Source organism: Hippoglossus hippoglossus, chromosome 13 (genome assembly GCF_009819705.1).
Source record: "Hippoglossus hippoglossus isolate fHipHip1 chromosome 13, fHipHip1.pri, whole genome shotgun sequence".
Lineage (NCBI taxonomy): Eukaryota > Metazoa > Chordata > Actinopteri > Pleuronectiformes > Pleuronectidae > Hippoglossus > Hippoglossus hippoglossus.
Window position 1 is genome coordinate 21,854,176 of NC_047163.1, and position 27,024 is coordinate 21,881,199.

Below are 27,024 nucleotides of genomic sequence, written 5' to 3' on the forward strand. Positions count from 1 at the left end.
AGAGTCTGGCAAAGATTGTGATCAAGATTTGATTAGACCCCTCTCATAAAGCATACAGGGCTTAAAAAGTCTGAGTGAAATGTGAGGAACTATTAACGCTGGATTGCATTATAGTTAAGTTTAGTGATGTTGAGCAGCCCAGGTGTTTCCTGACCTGCAGCCGCTTGTCTTTCTCTCTCCAGTCTCTCCCTTTCCTGCTGCTCCCGCTCCTGTCGTTCTCTCTCCTGTCGCTCACGTTCCTGCTGTTCCAACCTACGGACAAACACGTCACACATCTGTCAGCGGCATATATGTGTAAACATGCTCGAAATAAACCAGAGGTTGGAGAGGATGAATAAATTAACGTGGATGTTATATTTCATTTGAGTGTTGTGCCTGGACAGGCTGATCGTGACCAAAGGGGCATTCTGGGAAACTCCAGCTTTTAGCTGTCCCCAAACAGTGTAACAGTCCAACAGATTATTACATTACATTACATGTCATTTAGCTAATGCTTTTATCCAAAGCGATTTACAATTAGCATTCATTAGGGGACATTTTTTGGGGGGGGGTTCAGCATCTTGCCCAAGGACACTTCGGCATGGGCTGGGATTCGAGCTGCCAATCTTCTGGTTGGAGGACAACTGCTCTACCCCCTCAGCCACACCCGCCCCAGCCACAGTTTTGAGCAATTCTGTATAATTATATTTAATGTTTGGTGTTTGTTTGGAAATATAAAATCAATTTGTGGTCAATACAACGACTTTGAAAAAATTAAAAAAATTAAAACGAGATGAATTCCACTGCTTCCGATTAGCCCACTGCTGAAAAGTCCACATCTGGTTACGGTGGCCTAATTCAAGCAGCCTCAGCTCCCCTCTCCCCCAACACATCTGCCACTCACAACAGCTGCATACAGATCAGCACATGTACAATGTACACGTACAAGTAAGCACAGGTCAACACATGAACTAAACCATACACACACACACAGTCACATTTATCTAAAGCTTAGGCAGTGAGCCCAGGAAGTGGGGAGGGGAGATCTTGTCTTCTTTTCTATTTTTATTTTTTATCTTTTACAACTTGATGTGAATGAGAACCTGTTCATTAGACCTAAAAGCATGTGATAATAATTATCCACCAATGTCATCAGATATGCTGGCTTTAGAAGTTTTTCATGGCTCCCATAAGCCACAGCATGTCAGCAGCCACTGGGACGGCTGACAGCTAACTGCTAACTTGACAGACAGTCCCTCGGACCAATCACAAAGCCTCCCAGCCCGTGTAACATATACATGTATAAATTAGTATTAAATGGTTACTGTCGAGTAGGCGTGGTGCAAGGTGTCTCTGCAGAGGGTCTCTGCTGCAGGAACAAATCGATGGGTGGAGAGAAGGAGGGGTTGATGGGAGAAGGTGTCCGCCTTTCTGCCTTTTTAACCTTTAACCTACAGGGGCTGGCCGAGGGTTTAGCAGTGTCAGGCTAATGCCATCAAATCCTCTACATATGCGTGTGTACTAGACCGCGCCAATAGGACTACTGCAAAGCCAAAACAGCTTTACTTCCTCTTGATTTGTTATGCAACTAAGCCCAAAGGAGAGTTTTCTTCTTTAAGTAACATAAACTTCACATGTCCTCACAGAACAGCCAAGTTGTCTCAATGGCAAAACCAAAAGCTTCCAAAAAAACCTTCCTTCCTAAGCAATGTCACACTGACATTGCTTATCCCTGGTTCAGAGGACACACACTAGATTGTGGCCAGGGCTTTATTAGAATAAGCAAATTAAAATAAACGATGGGTAACATTTGGACTACCTCCGCTGTTGTTCAAGCTCTTCTGGAGATGGACCGTTCGACAGTGGGCGGGGGAGGGTTGCATAGCCTGCCAGAACACAACACAAAAAAAATTCCTTAATACAGATTTTTTAAAAAAGATTAAAGAACATGGGATTAGACAGTGGTGCAAATGGGTTTAAAGGCTCTTGAACAATCACTCAATTCAGGTGGTCATACTTTTTCAATGTATTTGACTGTAGGTAAATGTCTGAGGACAGTCATGATGTGACAGAGGCTGATGTACACCAATGAAGGACTGAGCCCTTAATGTGTTTTATGATATTTTTACGTATATATAATTTTTTATCCCGAATAATATTAGCTTTATTTGATGGCAGTATACAGGAAAACTCCCTTTCAACCATGGACATTGTAGTTGCGAGTTTACAGATGGTGTGAAACGGATGCAACAGTGCTATTTGATTCTGCATATTTATGTGTGTCCAGTAAAGTCACAAAGCGATGAAGGGAATTGTCGCAGATACTGATTTGGTGTTTATGGTAGATAAGAGAGCTGAATATGTGCATCACGCCGTCACACCAGAAGTTGATATTAGCTAGCAGCTCAAAATGGGAAGTCATGACATCGGCCTGCTATCTGTTGTTGAGGATCTCTCTCCACCACCGACACAGGGAAGGTGTAAAAAATTTGAGACAGTGTTATTATGGGATGCAAAATTAGTAAACATCAGGAGGAGACATCAAACAGTTGAAACTGTTAACAAGAGGAAAAATGAAAGAGATTTTGATGTAAAAATAATAATGTGGTTCGTTTCGGCACAGAACCAGAGACAGACGAACACAGGGACATTTTATTTTTTCCTTTCATGGGGCTTCCAACCATTAGGTTACAGGAACAACCCAGATTTATGGTCACTGGGTTTGCCACACTGTGCAAAAGCAACTAGAGTAGAGTGGGTTTTTTTTGTTATCATGGTTCAAGAGCAGTGCAAAGGATGGGATGGGATTTACACAGCTAGATGGCATAAAAAAGCTGAATTAAAGACTCAGACATTTCATATAAAAACTGATAAATCGTAATTACCAAGAAAACTGTGAAGCGAGCAAGTCATAATCAAATTTCTGTACATAATTCTGTTCAAAACACTGGAATAAGTTTTAGACAGCTCAGAAATGAATTAAAGCAGAATATCAACATGTTTTATGGAGGGCAGTCATCCGGAGAGAACATCAGTAAAGAAGAGGGGAACTAGGAGAAGTTTATGTTACCTTAGAAAAGTATTGGTACTCAATACCTTTCAGAGTACAGATCCGAATGGGAAAATTCGAATTAACCTGAAACTTCATAGAACAATGGATAAAAGGGGAACCACTCCTGCACTAAACCGTGTAAAACCACGCCAGCACAGTTCTATTTAAAGCACAAAGGTCGAGACAAAGCATAATTTTCACATTGACAAGTAGTTGCATTCTTCATATATTCTTTCAAATTTAGTGCTTTGTTGCCTGATATTCCAAAAAGTTCTTAATTTGTGCATGAAATCAAATATCCAAGTCTTTCATGAATAAGACCAAATCAGTGGAAAGCAAACAGGAACATTTATGACGTAGCTACGGATGTTGGTGTGACATTGGTGTGTTTACCTGCATCTGCCATGGAGGTGAGCACCTCCAGAGCGTGAGCCATGCCGTTGGCAAATAGAGTAGCATCCTCCTTGCTGCCGAAGTTGAGCCCCCACACCTGCCGGGCATCCCGCCACTGGTGGAAGTTGGGTGTGGCCTGGTTATACTTGAGACCTTTCACGATTGGACAGTTTATAACCACCTGGGGAAAGGAAGAGGACAGTTCATCAATACGGAGATCATTTTGGTTTAGTTGGCTAGCAAAGTTAGTGATTCTGTGGCTAATTGTCAATAATCTAACAAATCATGTCATTTCTAAAGATGAAAATGGAAATATTTAAACACAATCTACTGTTGGTGAGAAGTTTGAAATAACTATCCCTCAAAAAAAAGAAAAGCTTCTAAGAGGTGGATCCCTCACTCCTAAAACTGGAAAAACTATTTAAAAAAAACACGAACCCACCTCCCTGCTTGTGCATAAAATTACAGCGTCTGCTTTATTTTGGTTGGATTATCCTGGTTTATATTCCACCCAGCAGGTGGCGTGAAGCCCATGAACCGGCAAGAAGAGAAAAAAAATGTTCCGGATTTGAGCGTAGCCTGAATGTGCTGACACACCGTTTCACTATTTGTTTAACAGCCTCTGGATTCCACAGAGCAGACAGGAGGAGAGGAGACCCTGTCAGGGCGTATATCAGGGCAGGCAACATGCACCGAAAACAGAGGGTAGCGAGGTCAGCTGCCTGGGCGGTCAGTGACAGTCATTAAGTCTCCACAGTCCTGTCAAGGCGTAAGAGCGGCGACAGGAGCGGTGCTGAGGTTGTGACCGGAAGCACATTTATGATAAGGACAGAAAAGGAGGAGCTTGTACATTTTTTTTTAAGTGAAAGAAAGCAACACAAAAAGGACTAAACGGCTGCAGAAAAACCTTAACTCCCCGCTTCCATTTATGTTTTCAGTACAGTTTAATCATCCAGTCAAAGAAGGATAAATAAATGAAATTAAAGAGACAAGCGGATCATAAGCAAAAACTGACTCTATAAGCAGACAACCAGGCAGAACATGGAGGTAGGGTGAAAATACCACCGCCCTATATTCTCTCTCATGCTCTCATCCACCAGCATCCTATACTGAGCAGCATGTCTCCGCCGCACACAAATAGAGAGCCCTTATTGGTATCAGGCTTCACCCTAAATTGTCACAGGAAATGGTTGAACAGGCTAACTATCTCACAGGAAACATCAGCCACTTTAAGACCTGTCTCTGGGGAACACTTTCAATGTCGTCAATGTTTAAAGAAGGCGAGAGAGACGCAGAGGCAGCAGGGAGAGCAGGGGCGTTGTCAAGAATAGACCCACCTAAACTCAGTTTACCCAACGCTTTCATTGAGAAGCTGCCCACCTTTATCTGCTGATAGCTGCTGAGTCATAAGCTGGTGATAACGTCAATGAAGCCCCTTTGTTCTGCTTCTCTAAAAGGAACTACTCGCTTTGCCAAAATAATATCTGAATGTACATGATAGTGTGTTTTGTGTTTGCATCCTTAAAACCATGGCTAATTCAAGGAACAGTACAGCCAAATCAGTTGTTGTGTGACTTGGCAACATGAGTAAAAATGTTATCTTGATATTTTCAAGCTTCTGAAAATAGAGGAAGGGTACACCAGGGTCCAAATGATCTTTTACTTTTGGGCCGGAATGTAGATCTAGCTTTATAAATGTTTTTTTTATGTGTCTTTCCGTGTCAAGTCAACACACTTTTGTTTCGCACCCTCACAGATCTCAATGAAATGTGACATGCAGATTAAGTTACATGAGAAACCCATGGAATGGAAATTTCTCTGATCCTTATTAGGGAGATACAGGCTAATTAGGAATCACTTAGACTCATCAACAACTCGAAACCAAAGACCAAACTTTCTGTAGGTCTTAATGACATTATAAACTAACCTTGGTGAAAATGTAACCATTCAAAATATATATTTTTGCAATTAACTTTAACTGTTACAATCACTAATAATACTATTGTTTTTGTATTGTGGATAACATACTGGTGCTTTAAACATGGAGCTGGAGGAGAGCTTTATAACGATATGACAACAATTTCTCTGTGACCTGTATAAAGGGAGATATGATCAGTCAAATTACAGAGAATCACCAAATAATCAACAAAAAGCCCACATTTGTTATAGTTTCTTTTGTTCCAAATCAGCATGAAAAATTAATGTATTGTGTGATGGTACCAAACAAAAATGTGAACAAACTCCCCATTCAGATCAGCACCAACTCTCAATCAAAACTTCCCTTCAAATTACATTAATCTAAGTTTTTCTTTCCAGTGAGGTAAATGGGCACAAGGCAGAATGGTATGAAACCAGGTCTCGTCTTAACGACTGTAAAGTACTGTAGTTACAAATGTTTGATAGTACACAAACAAACAACTTCATTTTGACTTTCAACTTCCTCTGAAACGTCTGTAGAATCGTTCTTTATATGTTCTCTTTTGCACAATGCACAAAACCCACAGGAAGTAAAAGCCAGCTCTGACTAAACCAAACAAGTGTGCTGTCAGGTTGAGAGGTTTGAACAAGCGAGAGACAAAAAACCCAGAGTGCCTCAACTCTTCTCATTCTCCTGACTTTACAATGAATTACCTCCGCCATGGACATTATCTTTTCATCCCTGTTTGGTTGTCAGCAGGATTATACAAAAAACATTAGAACAGTTTTCCATTAATTTAGGTGGAAGGATGTGACATGGGTCAAGAAAGAACTCTCTGCACAAAGGGGCGGATCCAGATTGTTGTTTTTTTCTTTTTTTCTTTCTTTATCATTGTGAGATATATTTCAACATTGTTGTTGATTTCTAAGAGAATGATTCATGGTTTAGGCATAGTTAGGGGACAGATAATGTGAATAAATGGGAACATACAAAGATAGAGCATCTAACACTTACATGCTTACTCATACACCACAGGCTGTATGACGGAGACAGATGAATAAGGCCCAGACAACCACACACTCACACCTCCAGAGGCAAAGTCACTCAGACACACACGCCCCAAACACACAAAGTTTGTCAGACACACACGGCATGCCCACGTCAGGCAGATGTACCTGCTGGTCAGTCTGCATCTTGCGTCCCACTATCCTGAAGGCATTGGTAGAGGGGTTGTGATAGATCTGGACTCTGCTGAAGGTCTGGGTTCCAGCACCAGCCGGCAGCCACTTCTTGTTGCCATCGTCATAGATCATCACAGTGGCCCGAGCCTGGCAAATACTCGACTCACTGGAAGAGAAGCGGCAAGAAAGAACAAGACTAAATAAAATTGTGGGACATGCAGCAAGTGATAAGGAGATTTTTCATTTTTTCATTTTTCAAAAATGCACTGGCAGGCAAGCTTTACATTCTTTGGCCAAAAACAACTCTCATTGTGTGTATGAAGGCTTTAAGAGATGTCTGAGCCTACACAAGACAAAACAACACAACTCTGACTTGAAGCCATTAGAAGGCTTTTACGTAAAGCGTTCATCTCAGGGCACAGAGTTCTCACTACTGCAGGATGAGCGTATAGCCACAAAAATGAAACCACAAAGTTTTGTGGTACTGACTGCAAGCTGCAGACCCGACAAATGCACAATTGAGAAGTCTTTGAGGCCGTTACCACGGAGATTAAGCACATTTTTTCCGCTGACAGCCCAGAGAATTAGCAGAGATTCACAGATTCTCATTGGTCTTTTACCCTCTCTGATGAGTAATGTCAAGTAATGTTCTTTAACTTCAATTCTGATTAATCAAATTTTACACTTCTGCACAAATATAAAATTATAACAAATATAAAGTTATTTTTCACTTCTTGTTGTTTTTCCCTACACACCTAGTCTATATGTCCTCAGGGATCCCCTCTAGGCAACCTCCCTACGCCTCTAGTGGACCGGATTCACTTGGCAAATATGTTGGGTCAGAAGACTATTTTTAGAGAGTGGAAATCTATTGATTTATTTCCACCACATGCATGGTTCTCTCAGCTTGGAGTTGTAGTAGCCTATGAGAAACCATCTTTTAGGAAAAAGTATCCAGTGGAGAGATAAGGTTTGAAATTGCATAACTACCTAAGTCACTTTATAAGCCATATATATATATATATGTTTGTGTACATGTTTTTTTTTTTATTGTATTGCCTGAGTTCCACTGTGTGTTTTGACAGTGGTATATTTGTTTTAATCTCCCCAATAAGGTTTATGTCATTTAATGTCAAATGACATATCATATAACAAACTAAATAATATAATGTTAAACCAGCATTTAAAAAAACTTAGAAACAAGGGACTTTTGTGCAACCACAACTTAATATCATTATTTTTCCAGTATGAAAGTGTGAAATCAAATGATGGTATGTGTAGTTTGAACTGCAGCTGGAAGGGAAGAAACAAACATGACGGGAGGTGAAAAGACCAAAAACATTATACAACGTTTCAGAGATAAGAGCCAGCCTTTTCAGACCAGCCTGATCTCATCTAATCCACACTGTCACAATACAGGGCGCTAACGTACAATAATATGGTGGATCAAAGATTATAGTTTGAGTGTTGATAGCGGAGTTTCTGAACTTTGTGGGTCATAGAGAAGTACATAATAAAATTCTGGATATCATCATAGTGAAGCAAAAGATCTTCCGTTTGTGCAAAGAGTAGTTTAAGAGTAGGAAAGAGAAGGATGGAGGCCATGTGCAAAAAACAATACAAAACTAGAATTCCTCTCCATAGTCAGTAGTCCTTGAAAATCAGTCCTGTAAATATGCAACAGCACACATGCGTGAATCCATAGTGAAAACCAAGAGTAATAAAACTTTTGGGTAAAGTCTTGATTTAAGACAAGAAAAACAATTGGCAAACAAAATGGGAGGCGAGACAACAATGGAGGCTGACAAAGACAGGAAGTAGTGGCAAACTCTGCCAAAGAGGCACAGAGGCTCTGGAATCTTCCACCTGCTCTACATCGACCTCCACCTCCACACACTGAAAAAAACAAACGAAGCAGCCAAATGTGCTTTGAGATCAGAGACAAAACATTTTTATTTATAGTTCTTTGCAGGCACTGTGGTAAATCACAGATGTTTTTAAGAAGGTACCTACATTCTTGTTATTCTGATTCAAGCTTCGTAATCATAAGTGTGTTTTTCTTGGTATTGACTCACATATTTTGCATTTGGTTTACTTAGATACCTTGAGTCACTGACTGTTGTATATCCCCCTTTATTATGCTTGACAACATTTAGATTGTCTTATGTATGTGCTCTCTGCAAGTGTTTTGTATGTATTTTTGTATGATTAAGAAAAGAACAAAAAACAAGTAACAGCTGAACATTAGCAAGTTCCTGGTGTTTACAAGTTGAAAAAAATAACAAAGTAGTCTGGTAGCATTTAACTAAATACCAGTCATATTATTCATGTACAGGGGTGAGAATCGCTGGGTAACTACGATACAATACATGGCCCGCGATAACGACAAGACAATCCAACAAGATACATAATGATATCTGCCAAACTGAAGAATACAAAATGCCCCTAAAGGCTTTGCTAATTTATTCACTGCAATTTAGTGTCAGTTTTCAAAATTCTCACGTCAAACAATGTACGAAAAAAGCACAGAAAGTCTTATCTCAGCGCCTCTGTAACATGTGCCATCATCACAAGTTAAAATAACCATACAACACTACAAGACAATGATAAATTGACATATCGGTATTTTCTCCCACCCTTATTCATGTATCCATACAGCTTCCACAATATACATAATCCATATACTAGTTTTCCATCATTTGTCACTGATTTATTATTGTACCGATCCGCCTTAAAAATATATCAAGAAATGGTTAATTCAGTCCCACCTGCTACAAAAGAAATCAACACAGAGAAAACCAAACGAGTGTCTAATAAATACAATTAAGTGTAAGTACACAGGGTAAGAGGACACAGAACAAAATGAGGCTATGTGTCAGTTCCAATTTTTTTTAACCATTTGCCCCCCCACCCCACGCTCTCCCTACAGTCCCCTAATCCATCTCTTCCCCCTCTCCCTCCATCTGTCCTGCCCATGATACAATCTGCTACTTCCTGTGACACAGCACCGAAGCCACAACCTACTTCCTGCTGCAGGCGCTGCCTAATAAGGGCTGCCTCAGCCTCAACAGTACACACAGTCTATATTTTTGACAACATTTAAATTAAGTGTATGTTAATTGGAAATGCTATTTTTGCTTCACTGCTGACAACAAGACTAAATGGAAGAAAGGAGAAAATAATGATGAAACATATGATCTGATGAGTGATGAGGTGTTTGGGATGTGTGGCTCGACTTCAGCCTTGTATAAACAGTGAGCAGCGTTAAGCATGTAACCTGTCTGTGTCACAGCTATGTGTGGTTTATAATTTCACAACACATCTGATCACTTGGTGTCAGAAAAACATATTATATGAACTTCAAACACCTTCCTGCGATTGTGTTATTTGGCACATGTCTTACAATTGTGCCCGCGGTGGATGTTTGTCCATTTTGTTCATAGTAACTTTCACTTTTGCAGATGGCTGCCACTACTTGTACAGTTTAGGTTTCAAGTAATTTGTGTGTCTGAACTTTTTTTAAATGGTCAAACTTAGAATATTTCGCCTAACAAATGGGAATTAATACTTTCAGGAAGAAAATCTATCATTTGAGAAACCTGCATCTAATTTCAGATGATGTTTGAACAGTATAAATGTGCTGAGTGAAACACAATCTCTAATATAAACAAAAAGCAACAGAAAAATGTGGGGAAATAATGGTTGAAGTAAGACAACTCAGCATTAGACTTAATTCTGAGACTTAATACTAAGATTTATTAAATATTTCTTCTATTTCTTCTGACGTCCCTGGTGGTGCATGTTGCATGCTTGTTGTACAGAGGTGGCAGAGTCTATGCTGAATAGAGGTAGACTGATAAACTGGTCGGGCTGGGAGACAGGGGGTATTATTTTCTTACAGAACATATCTGTACATGTCAGCCAACAAATAACAAATTATATTACAGTAATGGCAAAGATATGTTTGAGATCATTATGAGACTAGTTCCATTACATATTTACTATGCACCGAACAAATAATGAGTTCATTTATTTTGGTCAATATATTCTAACAGTAAGTATGCAACTGATATGAATAGGGGACCTAAAATCCTGTATTGTTTAGGCTGTAATACTGATATAGCAACATGATCGATACAAAAGTACATTCAAAACAAACAAAACAACAAGATAGATAAAAACATCACATTTCATTTCTGTACATCCATAGCTGCTCCATGTCTGCTTTTTTCAAGAAAAATTGTTATTCAACCATTATCTCTCTTTATGTTTTGTGGCAAATCTGCTAAATAAAATACCATTGTGGTTTTATTATTTGAGCTTAGACGAAAAGGAACAAAGGCTGCAGCTGTTGTTCCCTTCCCACAGTGAACTAATGAATAGAACCTGACCGATTCATCAGTTGGCCGATATGAGCCTTTTTACAGACATGTTGGTATCAATTTTAATGTTTGCCAATATAAGTTTTTTTATTTCCCAGAAAAATCAATGCAGTCAAATTTGCATTTAGGTTTATTTTCTTATTTCTAAATAATTTGGTTGTATTTATGTTTTCTATTTATTTATAGTAATTATGATAAAGGTTATGCAAAATATGAAGCCTCAATTACATTTCTTTGTTATAAGTGTAAGATAATTAACATCTTAGAATCAAGTCAATTCTTTTTAACATTATACATCAGCTGATATATCGATATTAGTAATTCTTTACTCCCCAATATCTGTTTTGACCATTAAAAGATATATTTGGGTCAGACATTACAAACTAAGTAACATTTAGCAAATAACAGTAAGTATTTTACAAGGGGGAGATGACACACTGGAAAAGTTCAGAGCCTTCACTGTGGCCTTAAAGCCTTCAGCATTTACGGACCTGCTCACTGGAATCTTCAAACAGGTCAACATCACCAATGACCAATGACTGGATGGATCCTACCTACTGCAACGTTCTATGATCTCATCCGCATCACACATGCTGCTGATGCGTGGGTCAGAGAGGGCTTATGGGAACTGGGAGGGGACAGAGACTCCGGACTGGGAAACGGATGCATATTTAATGGAAGAGAAAGTGGGGGCTCAGGAGTGAGACTGAGAGTGAGCCGATGCATTATTGATGGAACTACAGACACTGAAACTCTAAAAGCGTGCAGCACACGCGCACATAGGTGGGGGAGTCGTGCACAGCCGCACACCTGTCAACCTGCCAAAACGCTTGTCCATGTGCTGACCTGGCCTACTGGGAATAACAGGCTGCAGAAGAGCATTGGCTGGGTTTGACTGCATCGCGTTGAGCAGCGGTAGGCGCGGTTATAAATCTAATCCTGTCCTTCCTCGGACAAAGACCACCAGTCCACTACAGAGGACACTGATTCTATGGCTGTGAAGCTGAGCTAACTAAGTGACCAGTTAACTTAAGAGGTTTTCACTTAAGCACAAATAGGTCACTGGCTGATGCTTTGTGAGGGATTTGAGCCACGAACCTTTAAAATACCTCAGTTGAATGACTGCAACATGAGAATGACCAACAGGTTTGTATGCAACAATTTATATCTAGAAACACACTTTTAAATCAGATATCAGGCTGTTGTCACTAGTGTTTACTGCAGCAGACTAAGTTCCTCACCCCTGTGTGGTGCTTTGGTCAGGGAGGAGTTAACAGGAAACTGCAGTGCACGGCTGGGGCACATGCTCTCTTGGAAATGTCTGTATAAGGCTGTGCTCTCAGAGCTTTTCCCCCAAATGTGTTGGCAAGTACAGTCAGGCCCAGTGGCTCCGTCTCTTCCCTCCTCCTCCTCCTCCTCTTACCTGACCCTCAAGTAATTTAACCAAGTAGAAGATTTGTATGGATCTTGGTGGTATCCATCCACAGATCTACCTTATATAGTTGAGGTGAAAAGCAGATTTTACTTGTAGCTTTATGCTCTGTCCACACTAATGCGGATATTTGCAAACAAAGTTTGAGTTTCGTCCACACGCAAATGTTATTTTAAGAGATTTTGACAAATGCCTTACAGTGCAAATGCCTTACAGTGGAAAATGGTTAAGTCACAGTTTACTTTGCGCATGCTCACTGTTGCTTTTTGTAATTAGCATGCACCAGAAAAACAACAATGGCAGCCATATACTGGTTTCTTTACATTTGGTTATCACTGCTAGTTTGCAGATAGATTTAGCATTACTGTTCCACATTGCCGACATACACAGGCATCTGCCTCACTCACTATTACTTCAGGTGATATTTTGTAAACCAAAAGTCTTTCATTTGTTTACGTAGGGAAAGATAACCATTCAAATACATATCCACAGCAGTGCAGACAAGGCCTTAGAGTAATTGCACAGATAAATTCCATATTTAAAATAATAGGACATTCATATTGTGCATTATGAGATAGTTCTTCTACACACAATGGCACACAGACATCAGTCCTAGAGCTGAGAAGGACCGAAGTTACATATCGTCTAGACACTGAGTCCAGTAATTCCATTCGTCTCTGGCTCGCCGTCCCTCCTTATTCATCGGGATTAATCCTCCTGTTAGAGCTTATTATACCACTATATTAAAACTTTTTCTGGCCTAAAAACTACAGCCAACCATAATTTTTGTATGATGTTCTGGCTTTTTGAGTTAATCTTGCCTTGGGGAATATGTGTCTCTGTGGTAAATGCGCAGGAAAGAAAATGAAACCTGTGGCAGTAACATCTGACAAGCTAATGCAATGCAAACACGGCCGCGCAGCTTTACCTCTCATCAACAAAACAATGTTTTCTCTTCCACAGCTACGAGAATTGATTCATGCACGATACTTTGCCAAATATAAAACAAGTGATGAAATTCAGATATCACATTCCAACTAGTAAATCTACGGTGGTCATGCTGCACCTTAAAAGAGCAAACAATGAATCAGTTATTTCCCTCTTTCGCTGCTGTAAAACATGGCGGCAGAGCCAGACAGTGACAATAAGTTCTTAACCACTTCCTCTTTCTTGTTTATGGCCTGATAAAAATAGAAACCACATTTCACAAATATATATATACCTTTTGTGTGATATATATATATATCACACAAAAAGTAAATTATACATGCAGTTCTCTCTTTATTTGAGAAAATAAAATCTAAGGCTCATCTGTTTGTTTGACTTTAAGGTGGAAACATTAACTGTGAGAACTCAAAGTCAAGAAGGAAACTTTCTCTTTCCACCACAGCAGCTGAGTGGTTGACCCGAGACTGAGCTGGGAGCGCCACGTTCCAGAAACACAACTGAGACAGAAGTGAGAAAGGGAAGTGTAACTACATTTGCAAAGAAGCCACATGAGAAAACTAAGCATGTACCAGTATGTGAATGCTCCTCTCTGTATACAATAGCCTGAAACTCAAGCTGCACGGTCAATTAAGTGTAGCACATTTTTCTTTTCAATTATCCTTTGAAATAAGGGTTTCATGGAAGCTTCTTACTTCTGAGGGTTTGCAGAACAAAAAAGGAAACGATGGCATACTGCTCCCTCATTGAAAAACACTGAACTGAGGTCATGGTGGGGGGAAAAGTCTTGACCTGTGAGGCTGACTCGAACATGGGGAGCACACACACACACACACACACACACACACACACACACACACACACACACACACACACACACACACACACACACACACACACACACACACACACACACACACACACACACACACACACACACACACACACACACACACACACACACACACACACACACACACACACACGTTGATGCTGGGCCTGGTCATCTGACAGTAGTGTCCTCCAACCACCCTTTGGCCATGTACATGGTGCTCAGCTCATTCAGCTGGGCCAACATGACACTGAAATCATCCTCTATTAAGCACATTCATCTCATGAAAACCATATGTTTTTCACTTCAGTATTCAATGACTATCACTGACTGCATCAGTAGGTGCAAGATAAACTTTTAAAACTGTTGTGACAGTTGCCCCATAAATGTTAATATGTAGCTTGACTAAAGCCGTTTGAAGGAGGTCAAAGCTTAAAACTGAAGGCAAGACCGATAAATGCGAATGTCTCTCCATGACTAACTTAAAGGGATAGTACACCAAAAATGAATGGCAAGTCCTAACCCAATCGTGCAGACATTTTCTGGAGTTCAGGTCCGAAAACTGTTTAGTATTGAGATCAACACTTGAAAATAAATTTCTCATTGACTGAGATTGTTTTCTATAAATACGAGGTGCAGCAATCTAATCCCAAATTATTTTTCAGTAGCAGTTGTCATATGTGAAAGATATGACTTATTACACAAAAGGTGTGATGACCTAAAATAGGAAATTATAAGAAAATGCACTTATTTTAGTTTTTACTTCATATAGAAAAGGACTAAAGGAAAAGAAAGTAAGCTAAGCTCCCTATAATCATTCTGTCGGTTTAATAAAGTATGTACTGAATATGTACTGAAAAACCCAAAAGAGAGGACTAGAGAAATATGTCTGCTAGACCTCTGGTGCCTTTACCCCCTTTCTTTGTCCTTTTTCTCATGCCTGTTCCTTGTCACACAGGTCCTAGCATGCTGCTAAAAGTACACAAATTCTCACTCACTAACCCGCAGACACTTACTCACTCACACACACACACACACACACACACACACACACTTGCTGTAGGCTATTGCTTTCTGCCTCCGTGAGTCAGCCACACAGAAAACAGCCGTCCACGCTATCTCAGCTATTCTTAAACTCTTCCTCTCAATATTTTTTAGACGTCTGCAGCTGAAGCTCCTTCACAAAAGAAAACCCCTCAGCATTCTTTGAGCGCTGACTCATCCTTTGCCCACTACCGTTTATTGAGCATTGTGGAAAAGTTGAATAGACAAACTTTCATCTTGTTGACCACTTGAAGAGCACAGATTAATTCCTTCCTGCTTCTGAGGCAGAGAAGGGGGGTTTTGTGTGAGAGACTGTGTGTTTATATGCGGGGGGGGGGGGGGGGGGGGGGGAGACACGACTGGCACACACAATGTCCATATTTGGAACCATCTCACCTCTGTCCTCCTCACTGAGCTCAATTCCTTTTACAGGTTGAAGCACATCCTCCTCAACTTGAGCCAAGAAGGAGGCAGGCGTGAAGAGCAATCCTCAGAGAAAAACTCTCAGCTGCCCTGACTTGTACACTGACTCTTTTCCTTTGCACTGAAGAAAGAACGTCTTCACTCAAATCTGAGCCTGAAGCCGAGTAAAGATTGAATTTGAGAGAAGGAAGGAGGAGGCGGCAACACCTAAATCACATTTCCTGCTTCTCTCTGACATTGAGATATGAGTGTGTAGAATTTGACCTTACATAGTGCTCATATTGGGCCATATTCACAACCAGTGCGTGTGCACATATCTGTGCTTAAACCGTGCGTACAAACGTTTGACACACAAATCTGGGATTCATCGATATGTTCTTACGGAAATTTGTTCGCAGTGTATGAACAAATTTTGAACTTCCTCAGACTATGTGTACACACAAATGAAGGTCCGGCTGTCCTAGAAAATGTAAACACACACCCTTTTAACTAAATGCATAACATGTTTAAACTAAAAAAAAAAGTCTTTAATAGACAATAATTTAATTTACTAATGAAATTGACCAAATGTATTAAATAACCATGAAATTGACACCCTTTCATCCTCATCATTTATTGTCATTTTTTAAATCTTCAACTATACCAGTTGAGATTGTATATTTAGTTTTCAATAAAGTATATAATAATGTTCATACCGAAAAGTATATTGGCCTATAATGGACTGTATTCGCCTGTAGTGTCTCCCCTAAACCTGTGAGCCATAACTTTTTACATTAGTAGCTCCTGCTTGTACATTAGCCAGACACAAGTTAACTATATTTGTTTATGTCTTTTGGCTAATTAGCAGTAAAATTGAAGCACTGGTAGCTTAGTCCTTTGTTCATCACCACCCAGCTCCACACAAGAAAAAACAGCACAACTGGGACAGGAGTGTGTGTCCTTCCCCACACACAAAATGATAATCACATGTATTTATTAATCGACGATGTCGGATCATGTCTCCGGATCGTTCCAGTCACTTTAACCCAGATGTCCTGACTGTGCGCTTCACGTTACGTCTCGTGTTGTGTAGCAGGTTTAAACATGTGTCTTATAAACTCTAGAGAATCAAACAACACAAAGTAAACTTCAGTCCTGTACGTGTCCTAATAACTTGTGATCATTGATGGAGTTGATTGTTAAAGTGTAAACTGAGCGCAGGTCAGAGGGGGAGTGAGGAGGAAGCAGACTCTGACAGAGACATAGGACGACCGGACCTTTAATGTGCGTCTGATCGTGAAGCAGTGGTGTTATAATTATTCAGCGGGTCCGCGTCGCGATGCATCTAAGAATGGAGACATGTCTGCACTGCTCTGGTGCTCAGCACTGTGCAGGACACAGCATTCAACGCCTCAGTTATTGCAGCCCAGGCTTCATTCTTTTTAAACATCGTCAAGAACATTGCACTAATCAAATAATGTCAACATTCAAGTATTCCTTTTGTGGCTTCCACCTCCGACACAAATGTTTCCCTTTCTGCTGTGAAATTATTTTTCTCTCTTATAACTTCAACTGTTCAGCACACCGCTCCCTTCATGACAAACGGATGTCCTTTTATGGAGAAATAGAGGCGTGGCGGTATGCTAATTACAGAGTCACATACGCATGGTGGGGAGAACAAAATCAGCTGGTGCTCACGTGTCATGAATCTGGCGGAGATTTTGCGCACGCACTTATTTTTATTATTCTGGCCCATTGCTCTGCCAATGTTCGGCTTGCTTACTCTCTATTCGCTCTGCACTGTTACCTCTACAGTACGAAGCAAAGCCAATCATCCAGCTATCAGCAGAACACCAAGCTGGATTGTAAACAAAGGGCAATGAAGACTGTAATGAAATAATAAAGTAATAAAAAATATGAAATAGCTTTGCCCCAATAATAAATAAAGCTTCTTACTTATTAACCCTGAGTTAATTATTTGCACAACTTAAACAAAAACCTAAATAAAAAGGGACATAAAGCACTGTCCATTGTATTTAGTAACGCTGCAATGATTAGTTCATTAATCAATTAGACGAAAGAATATTAATCAGCAACTATTTTGATATAGAAATAGTAATTATTCCAATTTCTCAAGGAACATTTTTCAAAAATTGATTAGTTATAGCTTCTAAATTGTGAATAATTGCTGCTTTTATTTGTCATAATTACAAGAATATTAAGCTGATCATAGACATTAAGCAAGAAAATAAAGGGCAGATTGCTCAATAATAAAGTTATATGAATATACAGCCCGACTAGACATGATTATAATTCCTCAGGGAGTACAACAGCATAACAACAACCCAGAGTCAGAAAGCACCATTTTCAGAGACAAGAAGAGAAATCCTGCAACCGATCCCTTCACAGAGCCCTGATCAATATTCCAATATTAACCTGATTAAGACAGTAGGCTGAATAAGATACTTATGTAAACAGCATTTTCTGATTATCTTAACACAAATAAGGTCATACTCAGAATAAGCAATAATCAACTTAAGACATCTGGAGTATTCCAACCTTTTCGCATTTTGTAGACATGTATATGACAGACTAAACATGGAACAACTGTGGCAAGTTCCCCACGATGACTGGAACAACCCACCTGCCAAGCACTTTGCAAAACTGTGTGCAAGTGCACCATGGAGAATTGATGCCATTTCAAAGGCAAAGATGGTTGGACCAAAGGTTTATTTGTGGAAACTGCATTTTGTATGAAGGTAACAATTAATGTCATCTTTCTAAAGAATCCTCACTTTAATTGTATTGCTGAAAACCTTTGCACATTGCTATAAATTTAAACCAACCAATTAAAGCTTGTTCTGTTACTGAATGAAACGTGTGTTCAAACAAATCAGCACAAAAAACACTATGGCCAGTATACACCCATGACTGAACGGTGAGCCTAGCTGTCTCTAACAAAACCATAGTCCTCCTAAGAGAACTCAAATGCTGTTTTAAAAAGGCGCTATATTAATAAAGTTATTACTATTATTATAATTATTCTAGTGACGTCCTTATCAAGTTCCCAAACTAAACTAACACCACTCAGATGGACCAGACTCCAAATGGATAGAAAGGTAAATACTGTGAGCATCATGGAGCATCCAGGACAAATACTGCTTCTGTAAACAAGCTTATGTGCATCGCTATTCATGCAAAAAAGTATCACCCATGCAGAAAATGGCTCCGTCGCCAACAGAAGAGCTCAAAACAGGTTCTCCTTTCAAGCCTGTCGTTCTGTTTTGTAATAAACATTTAGTCCATGTCTGGTCAAAGTCCCCTGAGCAATAACATCCTTCATTACAACCCACAGTATAAGTGCAGCCTAATGATAATGTATGGGCAGTGTAACAAAATGATGTCAGCAGACTAGTAAAGCAGTTACTGAGTTTCTTCCAAGACTGTTTTATCTCATACAGTCTTTGTGTATCAGCAATCAACATCATTCCAGATAAGTGAAGTTAAGATCCGAGGAGGTGAACAATTTGGAAGTTTAAGATGGCCGACAGCATAAGGCAGATTTTATACTGACGGGCATCCATTATGCTCCATTAGGCAGAGGACCCCATTGATGAACCCAATGCATATTTGTGCCTGTTAGTCGTGCTGACCACACAATATACTAGTATCATGAAAGCACTTCTCCCCACAACAAGCTCGAGTTTCACTGTGATGTTAGAGGCAGGCTCTCCATCAGCTGGGATGATGTCACAGCCGAAAAGACCACAGGGGCTGCAGATGTACTTATAACCTTATTTCGTCCACCATAGAGCTCTGCTCGATTTCACACTGAAGACTGTGCGGTCTTTGCCAGAAGAGAAGTCAAACAAATCCAGAAACTTACATGGCCATACATTTTTCAACAATTCATATGCACAAAGTTCAATGTTGTGCCCAGTGACACTATTTACTCTGGTTGGGGAAAAACTTGTCCAAACAAGAGGTCTACAGATTGGATTATGGTGACATGGGCTAAAAAACAGTGACGTTAGATCAACACAGCTGTACAGGTTGTACATTTCAGTTTCACTGTTGCTACGTTTACGCTTGGCGTCTGCTCTACTCTGGGGTATAATATGAGTGCCTACAAAAGATAAGTTTGGAAACGCTTCTGGGCCCGTTCTAGACTCCAGGAGCATTGTAGTACAGATTCATTCATTTTAATTATATTCGTCAGATAAATTACTTATTTATTTGCATTGAGAGTATACAGTATATTAATGAAATGGCATATACTTTGATAGAAGATTATATCCACATTACTCACTGCAACCAGTTTACACAATTCTTATTCACTCAACTTCCTGTGACTAAACATTCAAGTTTCAAAACACCAAGTTCTGCAAACAGCTACTTAATATGGGTGAGACACATCCAACATGTTAGTTAGGGTAAAAGTTACATTTAAAAGAAAAAACAATACCATTCAGAGAGAACACAACCACCTAAAGGCACAATTAAAGAGGGAAAACATCAACTACCAAGAAAACTGGATTTGTCACCAAGTAGACAATAGAAGGATTTGTATGTTGAGCAACTCCTGTAGCAAAGCGTCTAATCCAAGAGGCAGCGCGGCATAATGGCCTATTTATGAGTATGAGAGGTGGGAGGACCGAGAGGGGTGTAATTGTTTCAGGGGAGGGGTAGCACTGATTGGATGTTGTGGGAAACAAATTCTCAAGGCAGGACCACTTTAATAATAGAGCATGTGGTGTGATGCAGCACACAGGCTGTGTGATCATTTAGATACACTGGCACACCAACTGTACGGCAATGCTCTTTATGATGCATGAAATAAAGCCATTGCTCTTAATACATTAGAGATAAGAGTTCCCTCAAGCAAACCCCAAGTGCCTAAAATTTTTATTGCGTCTGGAGTGTGGAGGTTAGTGTGAATTTTATCAGGGGTTTGGTCGAATAATAAATGAAAAAAGGGACTTTTATGTTCAGAGTAAGAAGTAGAGCATGACCGATTTATGGGTTTGTTGATAAAAAATTGGCCAACATGAGCCTTTTACAGACATTGTTAGCATAGGTAGATATGTACTGATATTACTTTTATTTTACAAAATAAAGAATAAGTGTTTGATAACAAAATCTTATCTTGATAACAAAAAAAAAAAAAATCTTATCTTGATAACAAAATCTTATCTTTTGGAGTCATTACCAAAATTGATATTGGACATTTTTACACCATAATATCAGTATTGGCATCAACCCCCAAAAATACAAATTGGGTACAGTTGGGTTCTAGTAAAAAAAATGTTTTGATTCATTTCAGGCATTTGAAATATGCTTGTGTATTCAAGTTAAGTCTGCAAGACACAAAGAAGGTAAATCACAGATTTGTCAGTAATGTTCAGATGCCAGTATTGGAAATGCCTCAGATACTGGCACCCTGTACTGCCACTGGCAAGTACTTTTTTTAGCGTGGCAAAGAACAAGTGACCCCCGGTACTCTAGCGTTAGCCAGACCTCTGCAATATGGCAATATTTCACACAAGAAAGTCCCACAAGTAAAATGGTGACGTGTAATATACACAAGACATCAGTTTCGAGGGGTGGTACTAGTGTTGCCAGTTACCAACAAGTTCAGGGTTAGCAGCATACACCTGTTAGGATACGTTATATTATTAAATGCACTGGTATTGGATTGATACTCGGTATCCTTCGATACACATCGTCTACATATCGGTATCAGGAAATATGCTATTGGAATATCTTTAATAAGAACATTGCGCTAATCAAATAATGTCAACATTTAAGTACAAACTGATCAGAGCATTTATCTGCTTAATGTTTTGAATTTTTTATAAACACTTTTGGAAGTCACAGTGACTGAACACAAGCTTAAAGTCAACTTAACTTCTTCTGCTGATATCAGACTTCAAAAGAAAACAAAAAAGATTGTGCAAGGGATAAAAAGAACAAGTGGCGGCATGAAGAATTAGACAACACTTTTTAGAACATTACCCAACAACGTAGCATGACCGCACAGCGATCGCAACACCATTGAGTTTCATCTTGTTATCCTTACATGGACATTTGCAATACTATTTCTAAATTCTTTAAATAACAGCCACTGGCCTGTTGGGACAAAGGTCAAGAAGTACAACATTAGAGTAGGAAGACATGACAGTAAAACTGCAAAGATCACCATCAAGGCTGAATTCCTTCACAGTTGCTGCCAAGGCAGAAAAAAGCTGGAGTGGAGACACAAAAGAGACTGAGGGGAGGTAATTTAACTGCTTTCAAGGCTGATCAATAATAACCTGATGAGAGTGTACAGAGAACGGCAAAGGAGCCAAGTCTGACATCGCTTCCAGGCAGGAAGAGCTTCTAGACTTGAGCACAGGGAACTTGTTCAACTGCCAAAAGTGTGTTAAGCAGATGCATTACACCTGTTTGTGTGCATGTTCGAGTCATCTGCTTTAATTCTGGGCCCTGACACTGCTGGTGTCACACAGGTCGGGCCTTTTAATCACACAGACCCAGTCAGTGAGTCACAGTGGGAGACGGGAGTCACCTCTCTGACAACAGCAGTGAATCATATATGCAGATGGATGCACTTTGTGTGTCTCATGACCCAAAGGATAGCAACCAACAGATGTGCACGGAGAATGGTCAGTGGACATAAATGCTGTACCAGTGGAAGAGAGGAAGGTTTCTGCTGACTGTTAATGCAAAGGCAGCTTAAAGCAAGGAAGCTTTACCGAGCCATTTTCTCAACTGGGTCAAGGTGTTGAACTTTTGACCAACTGACTGCACTTCTGTGTCAACATTTACATTCCACAGCGAGAAATGACAATGAACTTGAGCGGAGCTGCATTCCAGTCCTCACCTATTGTACAAGGTGACATCAACTGATAGAGCCACAGTGGAGGGAAAGCAGGAGTTATACCCATTTAGAGTAAGAACTGCTGCCATTGATGCTTCCTAACAACAGCTGGGAGACACTACAATAGACATGTTTACATGGACAACAATATTCCGATACTAAACCGATTAGGACAATAGTCAAATTAAGACACTGCCATGTAAACAGTATTTTTCGTACTCAAATTAGGTCGTAGTTGGAATAAGCAATAATTAAACGAGAGGGGCACGCAGTTGTGTGTATACCTCTGCCAAAACCCAAGTCTCATTATGAAACCATTTAAAGTAACTAGATCCAGATTTTTATTCGGATCTATACCACACTAATAGCTATCAGTTCCCTAAACATGTCCGCTTTTTTCTGACATGAATCATATCAGACTATGCTCTGTAACATGTTAAAGAAAACCATAATTGAAATAAGGTCATGATCTACATTGAGATGTAGATATACAGACACAAATGCTGTATACTTAGACTTTTACATTGCTTGTTTTTGGTGTAGTCTAACAGTGTTTCTGAATACAGGAAAACACAATAAAACTGTTTATTTATCTTATTGTATGACATGTAATGATTTTATTATTTCACCAGAGGTATATGAATTTTAAAATGTCATTTTCTACTTTGCGAGCTTTAATCCATATGAAAGTGCCTATGCATTATGTTAAGTATATCAACACAGTGGTCTACGCTGATTATTGCATTAACTTAATTAATGACGTCATTAGCAGGGAATGTTTAGTGGCCAACTGTGACTGTGGCAGGATTTCAGGAAGCTGGAGGCCCTCCCGTTCCTGCTGTAATCAAAGTTACCACGCAGAAATATGTGCACAACAAATACAAACTCTGGACCAACCCATGTGCCTGGGCTGAGATATATTGTTACAGAAAGGGCAACGCAATGAGCTCGAGATAAAGAACTAGTCACACAGGTTATCAGGCCTACACCACCGTACTCTGCATATCTCCATATTTGAGCTTGTATTTTGTCAGGCTTTGGAACGACAAAAGTTGGTCCCTGACACGACAAGTGGAGCGCTCCCTTGTTTGAAATGTGAAAGAGGAGTGGGGGGGAAATAAGGAAGAAAAAGAGGCAGCCTGAGCCAGGAGCAGCAGCCATGGCTTCAAAGCATGTAATTACCAACTGCACAGGCTGTGACAGGATGTGGAATTCATGGACACGAGCTTTCCACAGAGCAATTTTTTGTTCCTGGTGCAACCCCCTGCAACCCAGAGAGACCGGAGAGTAGAGGAAGAGGCGACAGGTTTCATGGACTGAATGTAAACGCACGACATGACACCATGAGCTCATGTATTTGGGGCAGCAGGGTGGTCAAGTGATTATTGTGCCGGGCAGAATCTACCTCGCTGAATTGCCTTTGAGCAAGACTCTGCACCATAAACCCTCCTCACCTTTGACCTAAAGTTATAAGCACACTGTTGTTGATGCATCATTTTTGCATAATGGTGATTTAACTCGTGCACAATGATAGTGAACTGCTGCTGCAACAACACAAAAGAGCCAACATGGTGCGTTTGAAACAGAAACAAAAGTAGGTTGTTGTCACCTGACCTGCTGAACTACCCCAACTTGTGGATTTGATTTTTTCCACACCCTTGGGCAGGTAGGACTTATGGAGTCACTAAGACGCTCTGATACACAACCCATCACGTTTGTTAAAAGGTGGAAACACACACGAAAAGGACGACAGATGACACAATACACAACAACGGGCAGAAACTCGGGAGTTCTTGCTGTGTGAGAAATGCGATTCTATGCGTGGGAAACTAGTGAAGTGGTGAATAAAGTCACACACCGGCGCGTGAGTGGAGATCAGTGGGTCAGTCCCTGAGGAACTCCACTGACCGAAAACACACCAGCGACACGCAGCCTGCAAACACAATGAAGGTGAAGGGATTTCAGCGCTGTACCCACCTCATTGTTCGGCCGGAGTGTGAGCTCCTCTCCTCGTCGGCAAGTTAGTCTGACTTCAGAGCTGAGGTCCGGCTTTAAAAGTCACAGCAGCACGGTGACGAAAAGAGAAAAAACAACCGGGGGGGGGGGGGAAGGCGACGCGAAAAGCGCATCTACACCCGCAGACGGGGCGGCCAACAGCGGGATAAAGAAGCAGCACACCTCGACGATTTCCTGGTTGTGTGGAGCGGGAGAGGAGGAGGAGGAGGAGGAGGAAGGGGGAGTAGATACAGTAGTGGAGCGGGCTTGTCAACTCCGATCACTTTATCCCACAGTGTTTCTACCAGCGAGAGAGAGAGAGGGAGGTGAAGCCGAGGAGGAGCAGAGCTGCAGCCGAACCAGAACTTCTTTCCCCCCGCTCTTCACAGTCAGGTTTCCGGCTCTGCTCCTGGAGATTAGACCGTGTGTGTGTGTGCGTGCGTGTGCGTGTGTGCCTGTAGATTCATTAGATTCAGGCCCAACCCGCCAGCAGCCTGCAAGTAGGCTACAGCCCCACGGTGCGTTCAAATGCTCCTTGTTAAAAACGCTACTCACCAGCGGGAGCATGAGTCACTTCTGGTCAGTGGTTTATAATAGAGGGAAACTGACTAAAAGTATGGAAGTATAATAGGGCCAGACGTAAGGGAAATGAATGAGAAGAGGATGATTTCCCCCCTTATTTTACATTTCGGGAATAATGTCAAAATGTCGAGATTTAAGTCGAACTCAATCAGAGATACATTTTTTAATTTTGCATACTGAGAATAAAGTTAAGGATAAAGTTGAAAAGTCAAGAATAAAAACGGTCACATGTCAAATCAAGTATGAGTTATCACAGATAACAGACCCTTTCTAAACATTTCATTAGTTTTAAATGATCAAATATTTCACCAAAAATCCAAGATTTGAAAAAAGTCTAAGACCTAAAAAATAGATTTTTGTATGAGGAGTTTTTCCCTCTTTCCTTTCGCATCGCACATCTCACAACCCTCAGATTTATCCTGGGTCCCGCTATATAAAACTGTCGCTTAGAGTAACTCCACCTCCATGAGCAGTAAAATAATATTACATAATACAACACCCATAAGGGTAACCCTCTAAACCTACCAGTACCCTATGTGAACACTTGAACCTGGTTAAATCTGACAAATGTATAGGTTGAAACCATAGTAAGCATTGTCTATTTTATCATAAATAAATGGCTTAGCCTCTCCTGAAGTTCTTCCTCTTCTTGTTTTGTGTATTTTAGTTGCTTGAATAGTATAAATAGCTTTTTAAGAAATTCATCTACTTTTACCCTTGTGGAGCATAAAGCTCTTTCCAGTAATAGGACCAGAGTGGAAACATTAGACTTATACATACCCAAAACATGGGTCTATTGAGCTAATTCGGAAGGTGTCTAAGACCAAATTTTAAAAGCCACCACCTTAAAGAGAACTCTTTGGTTTTAAGTTTGAACAAACTCTGGTGTGGTGATAGGTCAGTCAAGTAGGTGATTGTCTGATCAGGATACATGAGAGGTAGGATTTAACATGTGCTTCTTTCTTGCCCAGTCATTAAGAAAGAGGAACATAGAAAAAGAGGAATAAACTAAAAGTTGACACCACCTTGTTTCTGATAATTTGATGGTTTATTTTTCAACATTTTAAGAAAAATGTGTAAATCTCTTAACATGACACCTATAACCATGAAGATATGTTTCTTGGTGATTGATGCTGTGCTTGTGTCAAAGCAGTCATGTGAACCAGTACATAACCATGGCACCATATTAGATAGCTGGCCCCAAGTCCTGTAAACCCATGCCTCATCTTTGCATCTTCACATCATCAAAACATGTCTCTTATCAACTGGGGCATCTCGGAAGTGTCCCACGTTGTAGGTTGTAACGTGGTAGTTTTATACATGTAATTTTCCAATAGCACTCAAAGGTAGCAGCTCATCCAAGCCAGGGAGAGGGGGTCTGCCTGCAGGCCTCCCCTGTCAAGCCCTCCACCTCGCTCTACTGGCTGCCTGGGTCAAAACTTCAGGTTTCTATTTGCTACTGTGACATTAGTGGTCATTCTATGAATAAACTCTGGAGCATGAAGTGAAAACTGTCTCTGGAGTAAGTTAAATCAAGAAATAGTCGTAGCAAGAGTTTCTAATTCTGCTGTTAACACTGAATGAAAAAAGAAGTTAGACGCCTCACATGGCCCAGTTTTCAACAATGAGATAGTGTACACACTAAAAGCACTGCTTCTTCCTAATGGGGACAGAAGTGGAAGAGAGGATAAGAGAGGAATGCATTACGTCTGCATGGCATGTGTAAACATCCAGAAAGCCAATATGGCTTTTAATCTCACTACGCACACACTCCCAAGACATACAAGCTGACTGCTCTGAGCAACTGCTGTCTGGTGTTTTTTTAGCCATGCGTGTCCCCACTTAACTCTGCTGTCTACTCGAGTAAACCCTCATTTCTTTTCCATCACTGCAGTTTTGCACATATTAACACCAGCTCCTGTGTGTGAGCTTGTGCTCACACATGTGTGGAGGCGTTTGTGTGATTTGTCTTGGCTCATCCCCTGTTCCCAGAAGCCGTAAAGAATT

General features: G+C 40.4%; 1 protein-coding gene across 2 annotated transcripts in view; it reads right to left on the minus strand.

The window, feature by feature from the left end:
• Nucleotides 1–24,894, minus strand: part of vaspb (vasodilator stimulated phosphoprotein b) — a 31,235-nt gene extending 6,341 nt beyond the window's left edge. Inside the window, exons 1-5 of one of the 2 annotated variants that reach the window (XM_034605512.1) lie at nucleotides 24,418–24,894; nucleotides 6,518–6,689; nucleotides 3,425–3,605; nucleotides 1,799–1,865; nucleotides 155–252 (exon numbers count right to left, since the gene is read on the minus strand). In XM_034605512.1, the coding sequence (XP_034461403.1) occupies nucleotides 155–252; nucleotides 1,799–1,865; nucleotides 3,425–3,605; nucleotides 6,518–6,689; nucleotides 24,418–24,422 (523 nt within the window). In that variant the 5' untranslated portion in view covers nucleotides 24,423–24,894. The remainder of the gene's footprint in view (nucleotides 1–154; nucleotides 253–1,798; nucleotides 1,866–3,424; nucleotides 3,606–6,517; nucleotides 6,690–24,417) is intronic. The other variant, XM_034605511.1, reaches the window with a different exon arrangement.
• Nucleotides 24,895–27,024: the final 2,130 nt, after the last annotated feature.